General features: G+C 40.1%; 1 protein-coding gene across 4 annotated transcripts in view; it reads right to left on the bottom strand.

Annotated features, from left to right (window-relative positions):
• SPAST (spastin) overlaps positions 1-14,795 on the bottom strand; it is a 90,009-nt gene that overhangs the window by 48,096 nt on the left and 27,118 nt on the right. For 2 of the 4 annotated variants that reach the window (XM_007971017.3, XM_038006759.2), the window contains exon 4: positions 7,948-8,043. The exons of the other annotated variants lie outside the window; for them this stretch is intronic. In XM_007971017.3, coding sequence (XP_007969208.1) covers positions 7,948-8,043 — 96 coding nt within the window. The remainder of the gene's footprint in view (positions 1-7,947; positions 8,044-14,795) is intronic. 4 annotated transcript variants of the gene reach the window in all.

Here is a 14,795-nt window from a genome sequence, read left to right as displayed (position 1 = left end):
CAGTCTATAGCTCCCAGCATGAGCAACGCAGAAGACAGGTGATTTCCGCATTTCCAACTGATGTACCGGGTTCACCTCACTGGGGCTTGTTGGACAGTGGGTACAGCCCACGGACCATAAGCGGAAGCAGGGCGAGGCATCGCCTCACCCAGGAAGCACAAGGGGTTGGGGAATTCCCTTTCCTAGCCAAGGAAAGCCGTGACAGATGGTACCTGGAAAATCAGGACACTCCCACCCTAATACTGTGCTTTTCCAGTGGTCTTAGCAAATGGCACATGAGGATATTATATACTGCGACTGGCTCGGAGGGTACCACGCCCACAGAGCCTCGCTCACTGCTAGCACAGCAGTCTGAGATCGAACTGCAAGGCAGCATTGAGGCTGGCGGAGGGGCGTCCGCCATTGCTGAGGCTTGAGTGGGTAAACAAAGCAGCCGGGAAGCTCGAACTGAGTGGAGTCCACCGCAGCTCAAGAAGGCCTGCCTGCCTCTGTAGACTCCACTTCTGGGGACAGGGCATAGCTGAACAAAAGGCAGCAGAAACTTCTGCAGACTTAAAGGTCACTGTCTGACAGCTCTTAAGAGAGTAGTGAGTTCTCCCAGCACAGAGTCTGAGATCTGAGAATGGACAGACTGCCTCCTCAAGTGGGTCCCTAACCCCGAGTAGCCTAACTGGGAGACACCTCCCCATAGGCGCTGATTGACACTTCATACAGCCGGGTGCCCCTCTGAAACAAAGCTTCAGAGGAAGCATCAGGCAGCAACATTTGCCGTTCTGCAATATTTGCTGTTCTGCAGCCTCCGCTGGTGATACCCAGGCAAACAAGGTCTGGAGTGGACCTCCAGCAAACTCCAACAGATCTGGAGCTGAGGGTCCTGACTAGTAGAAGGAAAACTAACAAACAGAAAGGACATCCACACCAAAATCCCATCTGTAGGTCACCATCATCAAACACCAAAGGTAAATAAAACCACAAAGATGGGGAGAAACCAGAGCAGAAAAGCTGAAAATTCTAAAAATCTGAGCACCTCTTCTCCTCCAAAGGAACACAACTCCTCGCCAGCAACCAAAAAAGCTGGACAGAGAATGACTTTGAGGAGCTGACAGAAGTAGGCCTCAGACGATTGGTAATAATAAACTTCTCCGAGCTAAAGGAGGATGCTCGAACCCATCACAAAGAAGCTAAAAATTTTGAAAAACAGATTAGACGAATGGCTGACTAGAATAAACAGCATAGAGAAGACCTTAAATGGCCTGATGGAGCTGAAAACCATGGCACGAGAACTACAAGATGCATGTACAAGCTTCAGCAGCCAATTTCATCAAGTGGAAGAAAGGTTATCAAGGTTATTTGAAGATCAAATGAATAAAATCAAGCAAGAAGAAAAGTTTAGAGAAAAAAAGAGTAAACAGAAACAAACACAGCCTCCAAGAAATATAGGACTCTGTGAAAAGAACAAATCTACGTCTGATTGGTGTACCTGAAAGTGACGGGGAGAATGGAACCAAGTTGGAAAACACTCTTCAGGATATTATCCAGAAGAACTTCCCTAATCTAGCAAGGCAGGCCAACATTCAAATTTAGGAAATACAGAGACCACCACAAAGATACTCCTCGAGAAGAGCAACTCCAAGACACATAATTGTCAGATTCACCAAGGCTGAAATGAAGGAAACAATGTTAAGGGCAGCCAGAGAGAAAGGTTGGGTTACCCACAAAGGGAAGCCCATAAGACTAATGATGGATCTCTCAGCAGAAACTCTACAAGCCAGAAGAGAATGGGTGCCAATATTCAACATTCTTAAAGAAAAGAATTTTCAACCCAGAATTTCATATCCAGCCAAACTAAGCTTCGAAAGTGAAGAAGAAATAAAATCATTTACAGACAAGCAAGTGCTGAGAGATTCTGTCACCACCAGGCCTACCTTACAAGAGCTGCTGCAGGAAGAACTAAACATGGAAATGAACAACCGGTACCAGCCACCGCCAAAACATGCCAAATTGTAAAGACCATTGATGCTAGGAAAAAAACTGCATCAACTAATGAACAAAATAACCAGCTAACATCAAAATGACAGGATCAAATTCACACATAACAATATTAATCTTAAATATAAATGGGCTAAATGCCCCAATTACCAGACACAGACTGGCAAATTGGATAAAGAGTCAAGACCCATCAACATGCTGTATTCAGGAGACCAATCTCACATGCAGAGACACACATAGGCTCAAAATAAAGGTATAGAGGAAGATCTACCAAGCAAATGGAAAACAAAATAAAGCAGGGGTTGCAATCCTAGTCTCTAATAAAACAGACTTTAAACCAACAAAGATCAAAAGAGACAAAGAAGGCCATTACATAATGGTAAAGGGATCAATTCAACAAGAAGAGCTAACTATCCTACATATATATGCACCCAATACAGGAGCACCCAGATTCATAAAACAAGTCCTTAGAGACCTACAAAGAGACTCAGACTCCCACACAATAATATTGGGAGATATCAACACCCCACTGTCAACATCAGACAGATCAATGAGACAGAAAGTTAACAAGGATATCCAGGAATTGAACTCAGCTCTGCACCAAGCGGACCTAATAGACATCTACAGAACTCTCCAGCCCAAATCAACAGAATATACATTCTTCTCAGCACCACATCGCACTTACTCCAAAACTGACCACATACTTGGAAGTAAAGCACTCCTCAGCAATTGTAAAAGAACAGAAATCACAACTAACTGTCTCTCAGACCACAGTGCAATCAAATTAGAACTCAGGATTAAGAAACTCACTCAAAACCGCTCAACTACATGGAAACTGAACAACCTGCTCCTGAATGACTACTGGGTATACAACGAAAAGAAGGCAGAAATAAAGATGTTCTTTGAAACCAATGAGAACAAAGACACAACATACCAGAATCTCTGGGACACATTTAAAGCAGTGTATAGAGGGAAATTTATAGCACTAAATGCCCACAAGAGAAAGCAACAGAGATCCAAAATTGACACCCTAACATCACAATTAAAAGAACTAGAGAAGCAAGAGCAAACACATTCAAAAGCTAGCAGAAGGCAAGAAATAACTAAGATCAGAGCAGAACTGAAGGAGATAGAGACACAAAAAAACCCTTCAGAAAAATCAATGAATCCAGGAGGTGGTTTTTTGAAAAGATCAACAAAATTGATAGACCACTAGCAAAACGAATAAAGAAGAAAAGAGAGAAGAATCAAATAGATGCAATTAAAAACAATAAAGGGGATATCACCACAGATCCCAGAGAAATACAAACTACAATCAGAGAATACTATAAACACCTCTACACAAATAAACTAGAAAACCTAGAAGAAATGGATAAATTCCTGGACACAAACATCCTTCCTAGACTAAATCAGGAAGAAGCTGAATCCCGGAATAGACCAATAATAGGTTCTGAAATTGAGGCAATAATTAACAGCCTACCAACAAAAAAAAGTCAAGGACCAGATGGATTCACAGCCGCATTCTACCAGAGGTACAAAGAGGAGCTGGTACCATTCCTTCTGAAACTATTCCAATCAATAGAAAAAAAGGGAATCCTCCCTAACTCATTTTATGAAGCCAGCATCATCCTGATACCAAAGCCTGGCAGAGACACAACAAAAAAAGAGAATTTTAGACCAATATCCCTGATGAACATCGATGCGAAAATCCTCAATAAAATACTGGCAAACCAAATCCAGCAGCACATCAAAAAGTTTATCCACAACAATCAAGTTGGCTTCATCCCTGGGATGCAAGGCTGGTTCAACATATGCAAATCAATAAATGTAATCCATCATACAAATAGAACCAAAGACAAAAACCACGATTATCTCAATAGATGCAAAAAAGGTCTTCAATGAAGTTCAACAGCGCTTCACGCTAAAAACTCTCAATAAATTCGGTATTGATGGGACGTATCTAAAAATAATAAGAGCTATTTATGACAAACCCACAGACAATATTATACTGAATGGGTAAAAACTGGAAGCATTCCCTTTGAACACTGGCACAAGACAGGGATGCCCTCTCTCACCACTCCTATTCAACATAGTGTTGGAAGTTCTGGCCAGGGCAATCAGGCAGGAGAAAGAAATAAAGGGTATTCGATTAGGAAAAGAGGAAGTCAAATTGCCCCTGTTTGCAGATGACATGATTGTATATTTAGAAAATCCCATCATCTCGGCCCAATATCTCCTTAAGCTGATAAGCAACGTCAGCAAAGTCTCAGGATACAAAATCAATGTGCAAAAATCACAAGCATTCCTATACACCAATAATAGAGAGCCAAATCATGAGGGAACTCCCATTCACAACTTCTTCAAAGAGAATAAAATACCTAGGAATCCAGCTTACAAGGAATGTGAAGGACCTCTTCAAGGAGAACTACAAACCACTGCTTAACAAAATAAAAGAGGACACAAACAAATGGAAGAACATTCCATGCTCATGGATAGGAGGAATCAATATCGTGAAAATGGCCATACTGCCCAAGGTAATTTATAGATTCAATGCCATCCCCATCAAGCTACCAATGACTTTCTTCACAGAATTGGAAAAAACTACCTTAAAGTTCATATGGAACCAAAAAAGAGCCCGCATTGCCAAGACAATCCTAAGCCAAAAGAACAAAGCTGGAGGCATCACGCTACCTGACTTCAAACTACACTACAAGGCTACAGTAACCAAAACAGCATGGTACTGGTACCAAAACAGAGATATAGACCAATGGAACAGAACAGAGCCCTCAGAAATAATATCACACATCTACAACCATCTGATCTTTGCCAAACCTGACAAAAACAAGAAATGGGGAAAGGATTTCCTATTTAATAAATGGTGCTGGGAAAACTGACTAGCCATATGTAAAAAGCTGAAACTGGATCCCTTCCTTACGCCTTATACAAAAATTAATTCAAGATGGATTAAAGACTTAAATGTTAGACCCAAAACTATAAAAACCCTAGAAGAAAACCTAGGCAATACCATTCAGGACACAGGCATGGGCAAGGACTTCACGACTAAAACACCAAAAGCAATGGCAACAAAAGCCAAAATTGACAAAAGGGATCTAATTAAACTAAAGAGCTTCTGCATAGCAAAAGAAACTATCATCAGAGTGAACAAGCAACCTACAGAATGGGAGAAATTTTTTACAATCTACCCATCTGACAAAGGGCTAATATCCAGAATCTACAAAGAACTTAAGCAAATTTACAAGAAAAAATCAAACAACCCCATCAAAAAGTGGGCAAAGGATATGAACAGACACTTCACAAAAGAAGACATTTATGCAGCCAACAGACACATGAAAAAATGCTCATCATCAGTGGCTATCAGAGAAATGCAAACCAAAACCACAATGAGATACCATCTCACACCAGTTAGAATGGCAATCATTAAAAAGTCAGGAAACAACAGATGCTGGAGAGGATGTGGAGAAACAGGAACACTTTTACACTGTTGGTGGGACTGTAAACTAGTTCAACCATTGTGGAAGACAGTGTGGCGATTCCTCAAGGATCTAGAACTAGAAATACCATTTGACCCAGTCATCCCATTACTGGGTATATACCCAAAGGATTATAAATCAGGCTGCTATAAAGACATCATATATGTTTACTGCGGCACTATTCACAATAGCAAAGACTTGGAACCAACGCAAATATCCATCAATGATAGATTGGATTTAAAAAACGTGGCACATATACATCATGGAATACTATGCAGCCATAAAAAAGGATAAGTTCATGTCCTTTGTAGGGACATGGATGAAGCTGGAAACCATTATTCTGAGCAAACTATCGCAAGGACAGAAAACCAAACACCGCATGTTCTCACTCATAGGTGGGAATTGAACAATGAGAACACTTGGACACAGGGTGGGGAACATCACACACTGGGGCCTGTCGTGAGGTGGGATGAGTGGGGGAGGGATAGCATTAGGAGATATACCTAATGTAAATGACAAGTTAATGGGTGCAGCACACCAACATGGCACATATATACGTATGTAACAAACCTGCACGTTGTGTACATGTACCCTAGAACTTAAAGTATAATTAAAAATTTATAAATTATTATAATAATACCAAAAAAAAAAAAAAGAAGGCAGTTTTTTGAGACGGTGTCTCGCTCTGTTGCCTAGGCTGGAGTGCAATGGTATGATCTCAGCTCACAGCAACCTCAGCCTCCTAGGTTCAAGCGATTCTTCTGCCTCAGCCTCCCAGGCAGCTGGGACTATAGGCGCCCACCACCACGCCCAGCTAGTTTTTATATTTTTAATAGTGACGGGGTTTCACCATGTTAGCCAGGATAGTCTCAATCTCTTGATTTCATGATCCGCCCGCCTTGGCCTCCCAAAATGCTGGGATTACAGGCGTGAGCCACTGCGCCCAGCCAGAAGGCAGTTGTTTCACAGCCTAACCTAAGGTTGTTCTGCTATAATCTGAACAAAGTAATATTTAATATAATTTAAGCCCTGCACATGAAACTACTGCTAAAAAAAAAAAAAAAAATTCACCAATAAAACTGTCAAAAACAAATATATGAAAAAATGCTCAACACCATTAATTATGACGGAAATGTAAATCAAAACCACAATGAGGTTATCTTACCCCAGTTAGGATGGCTATTATCAAAAAGACAAAAAAAGTGCCAAATGCTGGTAAGGATGTGGAGAAAGTGAACTCTTAAGACACTATTTTTGGGAATCTAAACTAGTACAGCTACTATGGAGAAGAGTATGGAGGTTCGTCAAAAAACTTCAAATAGAACTACCATATGACCCAGCAATCCTACTACTGGGAATTTATCCAAAGGAAAGAAAATCATTATATCGAACAGACATCTACACCCCATGTTTACTATAGCACTATTCACAACAGCCAAGATACAGAATTAACCTAGGTGTCCAAGAACAGATGAATGAATAAAGAAAATGTGGTATATATACACACAGAATATTATTTTTAAAAAGTTAATCTCATAGAAATAAAAAGCAGAACGGAGGATACTACAGGCTGCGAAGGGTAGGGAAAGGATACAAAATTATAGCTAGATAGAAAGAGTAAGTTCCAGTGTTCTACACCACTGCAGGATGACTATAGGTAACAATATAATATATCATTTAAAATAGAAGGAAGATACTGAATGTTTCCAACACAAAGAATGATAAATGGGATGATATAAATGATAATTACCTTGATCTAATCACTATATATTATATGTATCAAAACATCACTGTGTACCCCATGAACATGTACATTATCTGTCAAGTAAAAAAAACTTTTTAACTAAATAAAAAACTAGCTCAGATGTCAGAGAACCTAAGAAATGGAGAGTCCCAAAGAAAACAAAATAGAAAGACATTTAATCTTCTGTAGAAGTTGACATCCAAAAGTTTATCAAGGACAGAGTTAATCTATAGTAAATAAGACTGTAATGTTTCTATGTGAAGCTTCAAATTTCTTCTATCAAGTACTATAAAACATTCACATATAGTATATATGAAAATTGATATGCAATAAAAATTGATACATAAAAAATTATAATGTGTTTTAGAAAACACTATTTCATGAAAAAAAATCAGTATAGCTATCATTATAAAAAACACAAAAGCCACAACAGAAAAAAAGATTATTTTAAATACTTCCGGGAATGCACACCTTCATATTTTATAATCTGAAATATCAGAGGTTGCAAAATATGCAAATGAAGCATGTTTAGAATGCCTATACCTTATTTGTTGCATGTTTATATACTATGAATGATAGAGGTACTATATTTTCAACATAGCCCTGTGAAAACATGAACAATTAAACCTACCATTATAAAATAAAATCAACATTATCAGGTTAAGTGAGACTCTTACTTTGCATTCAAGCTTTATTATTTTATGTTAGTTAACCTTAACCCACCTGACTGGAGATGTCCATTGCGGCATGCCACGTTAGTACTGTCATTATAGACGTCCGTTTGTGACTTGGAAAATGGCAAAACTGGTTGCATCTTCTCTATGCAACAGAGAAGGTAAAAAAAAACAAAGAAAAAATAAAAAGAAAAAAGATAATGAACAAATAAAATGTGCATGTGAAATGAAAAATTACTCAAGTTGTTACCAGATTGTTACATGATAAAAAGTTTTTGCATTTATATAAAATTATCTTTTAAAATATAATTAGTAAAAACTAAGTCACGAAAATAACAGAAATTAACAAGTTAATGGCTATGTTCAAAATATGCCTTATTCAGGTCAGGTAACCCGAGGTAGTTAGATATCACTATCATCACCAGAAAATATTTACTGAATATCTAATATGTCCAAAACAAATACCATGGAGATTATTATTGGTCGTGGTCTTGCTCTGTCACCCAGGCTGGAGTACAATGGCACCATCATGGCTCACTGTGGCCTCAACTCCCTGGGCTCAAGTGATCCTCCTTCCTCAGCCCCCTGAGTAGTTGATACTACATACACACACCACTATGTCCAGCTAATTTATTTTTTGTAGAGACAGGGTCTCAATATGTTCCACAGACTGGCCTCAAGCTCCTGGCCTTAAGCGATCCTCCCACCTTAGCCTCCCAAAGTGTGGGGATTACAGGCATGAGCCACAGTTCCTGGCTCCATGGAGATTAAAAAATGAATCACAGTTTCTACCATTTAGATATTTATTAAATGTAACTGGCAACTTATAATAAAACTGTATATTTTTAAAAAGACTGCATAGTACAAAAGAAAGATCATTGAAAAAGCTTTACAGAGCAAGTGGGTTACGAACTGGCTAGAATTTGAAAAGATAAAAAGAAAGGATAGCTGCGCGCAGTGGCTCACGCCTGTAATCCCAGCACTTTGGGAGGCTGAGGGAGGCAGATCATGAGGTCAGGAGATTGAGGCCATCCTGGCTAACACGGTGAAACTCCGTCTCTACTAAAACAAACAAACAAACAAAAAATTAGCTGGGCGTGGTGGCACGCGCCTGTAGTCCCAGCTACTTGGGAGGCTGAGGCAGGGGAATGACTTGAACCCAGGAGGTGGGTGGAGGTTGCAGTGAGCCGAGATCGTGCCACTGCACTCCAACCTTGGTGACAGAGCGAGACTCTGTATAAGAAAAAAAGAAAAAAAACCCACCAAACAAAAAAAAGGACATTTCAGGAAAGGAGAACAGCATTTAAAATAGCACAGAACGAAACTATAAAGAGTGTCTAGGAAATGCTGTATTTGGCCACATTAACTAACATATGTCAGGCAAAAAATAAAAGCAATAAAGCAAAGTCAAATAAGCATACTGCAGTAACTGTATGTACATACAGTATCCTACCGTTTGTTTAAACACACATGTGCACAGTTGTATACAAAAAGATTACCTTTAAAAAGGACCCAGAGAAATTCATAATAACAGCTGCCTCTACGGAGGGGAAATGGGTAGCTGGGGCATAGAATGGGATGGAGCTTTTCATACTCAAACTTTTTCAAATTTTGTGACATATGTCTATATTACCTATTTTTTATATTAATCAATTAAAAAGGATTATTTCAACCCTACCCCCACATCAAATAACGACAAAAAACCCTCCCAAATCTGGGTCTTTTTTTTTTTTTTTTTTTTTGAGACGGAGTCTCACTCTGTCGCCCAGGCTGGAGTGCAGTGGCCGGATCTCAGCTCACTGCAAACTCCGCCTCCCGGGTTCACGCTATTCTCCTGCCTCAGCCTCTCGAGTAGCTGGGACTACAGGCGCCCGCCACCTCTCCCAGCTAGTTTTTTGTATTTTTTTAGTAGAGACGGGGTTTCACTGTGTTAGCCAGGATGGGCTCCATCTCCTGACCTCATGATCCGCCTGTCTCGGCCTTCCAAAGTGCTGGGATTACAGGCTTGAGCCACCGTGCCTGGCCAAGATCTGGGTCTCTTAAGTCTAGCAACTGAAGCCCAAGAAGGTAGCAGTTTGATCCCTGCCACTCTACACCACTGCTGCACTCTCTTCCCCAAGTGGAGTACTGTGCTGAATCATAAATGATTCTTTTCTTCAAGTCAATGAATACATGAAAAAATGCAGCACATATATATTAACTGTCTTAAACTTTCACTTCTAAGGTTCGACAAACAGGTACCATGCTTGGTTTATGGTACAACCACACATGCCTTTGGGACAGGTCAAATAGTAGCTACCCTTTCTGCACAAAACACAAAGTACTGCATGGCTTTTGTATCTTAGAACTGGCTGATACAATATACCTTGGAGGTGTTTTTTTTTTGAACTAACAGGTTGGTCATCTGATTTTTCTCAATGATAAACTCTTTAAATGACCATGCTGAGACAAAAACCCTTTGTCTTAGCAAAAGCATGAATCAGAAAATACGCTGATTTGTAAATGTAGACATCTGTACATAAATGGTATCAATTAATACTCTCCTCAATGAAATTTAACAAATGTTCACAGAACCATTCATTATGTAATAAAAAGAAACAAATTATATTCTTAGTTTTTATAGCTAGGAATAAAAAGCTACAGGATTTTTTTTTCATGTACATAGAGTTTAGATTTATATGTGTAGAAACAGACACATACAGTATAACAGTACACTGCTTCTGTGAACCTGCTCCCATTCATTTTTTCTTTTTTTTTTTTCTTGGAGACAGAGTCACAGACACATACAGTATAACAGTACACTGCTTCTGTGAATCTGCTCCAATATTTTTTCTTTTTTTTTTTTTGGAAACAGAGTCTCACTCTGTCGCCCAGGCTGGAGTGCAGTGGCGCGATCTCAGTTCACTGCAACCTCCGTCTCCCGGGTTCAAGTGATGCTCCTGCCTCAGCCTCCCGAGTAGCTGGGATTACAGGCGCACACCCCCACGCCCAGCTGATTTTTGTATTTTTAGTAGATACGAGGTTTTGCCATGTTGGCCAGACTGGTCTCAAACTCCTGACCTCAGATGATCCGCCCGCCTCGGCCTCCCAAAGTACTGGGATTACAAGCGTGAGCCACCGCGCCCAGCCCCAATTCATTTCTGTTAAAGGACTAATGCTTCTTTTTGGAATGACTAGGGTTATACAGATTAATCAATGATTTAAATCAAAGCAGTAACCTTGCTTCTTTACCTCCTCACATCCAACCCCCACACAGTCATCTGAGTGATCCACTGGAGAGGAAAATCTTACCATATAACACTCTTCTACTTAAAACCCTTTAGTGGCTTCCCATTGCCCACAGATAGAGCTCAAGCTCCTTCCTATGACAAACCAGGCCATCCATGATCTGCCTATATATCTCTTATGCCTCGGCAATCCCAACTTCATGTCTCAACCTGCACCCTCCCCTATTCACCATGCTTTTCTTGCCTTTGAGTATTTGTTCATGCCATCACATCTTCCTGAGATATCTTTTCTCAAATTCTTTTTCTTTTATTTTCTTTGAGACAGGGTCTCACTCTGTCACCCAGACTAGAGTGCAGTGGTGCACTCATGGCTCACTGCTGCCTCAATCTCCTGAGCTCAAGCAATCCTCCTACCTCAGCCTCCCAAGTAAGTAGCTGGACTACAGGTGCATATCACCACTCCTGGTTAATTTTTTTTTTTTTTTTTAATTTAGAGATGGGGTCTCAATATGTTGTCCAGGCTGGTTTCAAACTCTTGGGCTCAAGCAATACACCTGACTCAACCTCCCGAAGTGCTAGGATTACAGGCATGAGCCACTGTGCCCAGCCCTCACATTCTTTCATAATTTTTATTCATTTATCTAAGTGTACACTTTAGGTTTCACTTCTAGGAAGCTTTCTTTTCTTTCTTTAACCAGCTTTGTCACACAAGGAAGCTTTCTTGGCACCTTTTTCACCCTTACAAAATATTTGTAATCCCCATCCTGCAGTGATGACTATTTATGTGTCTGTTTCTCCTACTGTATTATGAGGTCCTTAAAGAAAGGACCATTTTATCCAATCTATCAGCAAATCTAGTTGTTCAACCTTCAAGTACAATTATAATCCAACCACTTGTTACCATTTCTCCTGATACTACCCTGGTGCAAGCCTCTATCACTTTTCTCCTAGATTACTGTAACAGTATCTTAATTGCTCTCCCTGGTTCTACCTTTAGAGTCTATAATGCAACACAGCAACCAGACTGGTCCCTCTAAAATTTAAGTCAGAGTATTTCATTCCTTCCCCAAAAATCTTTTTTTTTTTTGGTTTTGTTTGAGATGGAGTCTCGCTCTGTTGCCCAGGCTGGAGGGCAGTGGCGCAATCTCAGCTCACCGCAACCTCCGCCTCCCGGGTTCAAGTGATTCTCCTGCCTCAGCCGAGTATTTGGGATTACAAGCATGCCCACCACATGCAGCTAATTTTTCTATATTTAGTAAAGACGAGGTTTCGCCATGTTGGCCAGGCCGGTCTCGAACTCCTGACCTCAGGTGATCCATCCACCTCGGCCTCCCAAAGAGCTGGGATTACAGGCATGAGCCACTGCACCATGTTGCTTTCTTAAAAATCTTTATAACTGCTCCCCATTTCACAGGCGGTAAAAGCTTAAGTCCTCATGGTGGCCTTTATAGTCCTGCGTGTTGTGATAATCCCTCCCCCCATGAGTTCTCTGACTTCATCTCTACTATAATCTCCTTGCTGGGACACACTGGCCTCTTTGCTGCTTCACAGACAAATCAGGTACGTTCTCTTAAGGCTTTGTATTGGCTCTTACTTCTCTGTGGACCATCATTGTCCCAGGTATCATCATGGCTAACTCATGGCAACTTCTCACAGAGAAGACCATCCTGTTTAAAACCAAAAACCCAAACCAGCGCCACCTGTAATCCCAGCTACTCAGGAGGATGAGGTAGGATAATCATTTGAACCCGGGAAGCAGAGGTTGCAGTGAGCCAAGATCGTGCCATTGCACTCCAGCCTAGGTGACAGGGTAAGACTCTGTCTCAAAAAAAAAAAAAAAAAAAAAAAAGGTGACATCAACATATTCCTGTCTTTCAATAACTCAAAAGGTCTGGGAGTGGATATACCTAAGACAGTAAAAATGATCTGTGTACAAATATGTATTAACAGTAACACATATTTATTATGTGCTGGTTAAAAATTGGAGTTTTTCAAAGATGTGGTGCCACATAGGTATCTAATTAGGATGGAGAATGGGGAGAATGATCCTGGGAATTCCTAATACAGATTGGTTTGAGAGGATGTAGCCTCTCTGTTAAAAATGAGAAAAGATCATATATATTATTTATTTTTGGTTTAGTGATAGTGAACCTTAGAGCAAAGCTTAACTGTAAAACCTGCAATAGATTAAAAGTTAATTTTGATGTCAGCAAATTGGTATAACTGGCTGTTATTTTTATATATATACACATATATATATATTTTTAACATAGCTTCATTTAACATTCATTTATTAAGGCCCTACTCTGTTTCAGGTACAATGCCGAGGGTTATACACAACTTATTAACTCAGTAAATATTTATTTGGTAACTAGCATGTGCTAGACACTGTTGTAGGCACCTGGGATACAGATAAAGATCCCTCCTCCATAGAGTTTATATTCTAACAGGGAGAAGACAGCTAGTAGATAACAAACATAAAAAATAAGTTACACAGTTTATTAGAAGGTGATAAATACATGGGAAAAAAATAAGTGAAGCACAGTAAGGAGGATTAGGAGTGGACAAGAGGTGGTTTGGTCTTTTTTGTTTGTTTTGAGATGAAGTCTCACTCTGCCACCCAGGCTGGAGTGCAGTGGCATGGTCTCTGCTTATTGCAACCTCCGCCTCCCAGGCTCAAGCAATTCTCCTGCCTCAACCTCCCGAGTAGGCGAGATTACAGGCACCTGCCACCATGCCTGGCTATTTTTTGTATTTTTAGTAGAGGCGAGTTTTCACCATGTTGCCCAGGTGCCCAGGATCGTCTCGAACTCCTGACCTCAAGTGATCTGCTTGCTTCAGTCTCCCAAAGTGTTGGGATTACAGGTATGAGCCACAGTGCCTGGCCTTTTAAAATTTTTTTTGAGATGCAGTCTCTCTCTGTCACCCAGTCTAGAGTGCAGTGGTGCCATCTTGGCTCACTGCAACCTCCGCCTCCTGAGTTCAAGCCATTCTCCTGACTCAGCCTCCTGAGTAGCTGGGATTACAGATGCACACCACCAGCCTGGCTAATTTTTTGTATTTTTAGTAGAGACGAGGTTTCACCACATTACCAGACTGGTCTTGAAAGCCTGACCTCAGATGATCTGTCCGCCTTGGCCTCCCAAAGTGCTGGGATTACAGGTGTGAGCCACCACGCCCAGCCGATGTCACCTTTCCCATCTACCACTCCTCGCTTTTAAAGTAAGATATTTCATAAATAGGCACATAGCATTTTTGAGGGTGAAAACAGATACCAACTTTAAAATATCCAAAATATTAAACCTTTAAATGCCTAGTTTCATATTACATATCTTCTTTTTGTTTTCTCCTCTACTAATACAAATAAGAAAGTACAAAGTCACACTCAAAGATGAGTAATTGATAAGATATTAATACTTCTAATGTCCTATATCACAACATCAAACAAAACATAAAAACCAACTCTTATTCACTTTGATAGTACAAAATGCTCCATAATCAAATTTATTCTGTATGATATACACAATACTCTATATATACACTGAAGAGCTTTAAAGATAAAACACGTAGAAAGTACCAATAAGAACCATCAATTATTTTACTGCAAGAAACTTTAATACACTATTTAATTATATTTGACACAGTAATAACCTCCATTGAGAAAGGAAGA

Source organism: Chlorocebus sabaeus, chromosome 14, assembly GCF_047675955.1.
Source record: "Chlorocebus sabaeus isolate Y175 chromosome 14, mChlSab1.0.hap1, whole genome shotgun sequence".
NCBI lineage: Eukaryota > Metazoa > Chordata > Mammalia > Primates > Cercopithecidae > Chlorocebus > Chlorocebus sabaeus.
The sequence above is the reverse complement of the archived record's forward strand: the minus strand, read 5'-3'. Positions and strand labels throughout refer to the sequence as shown.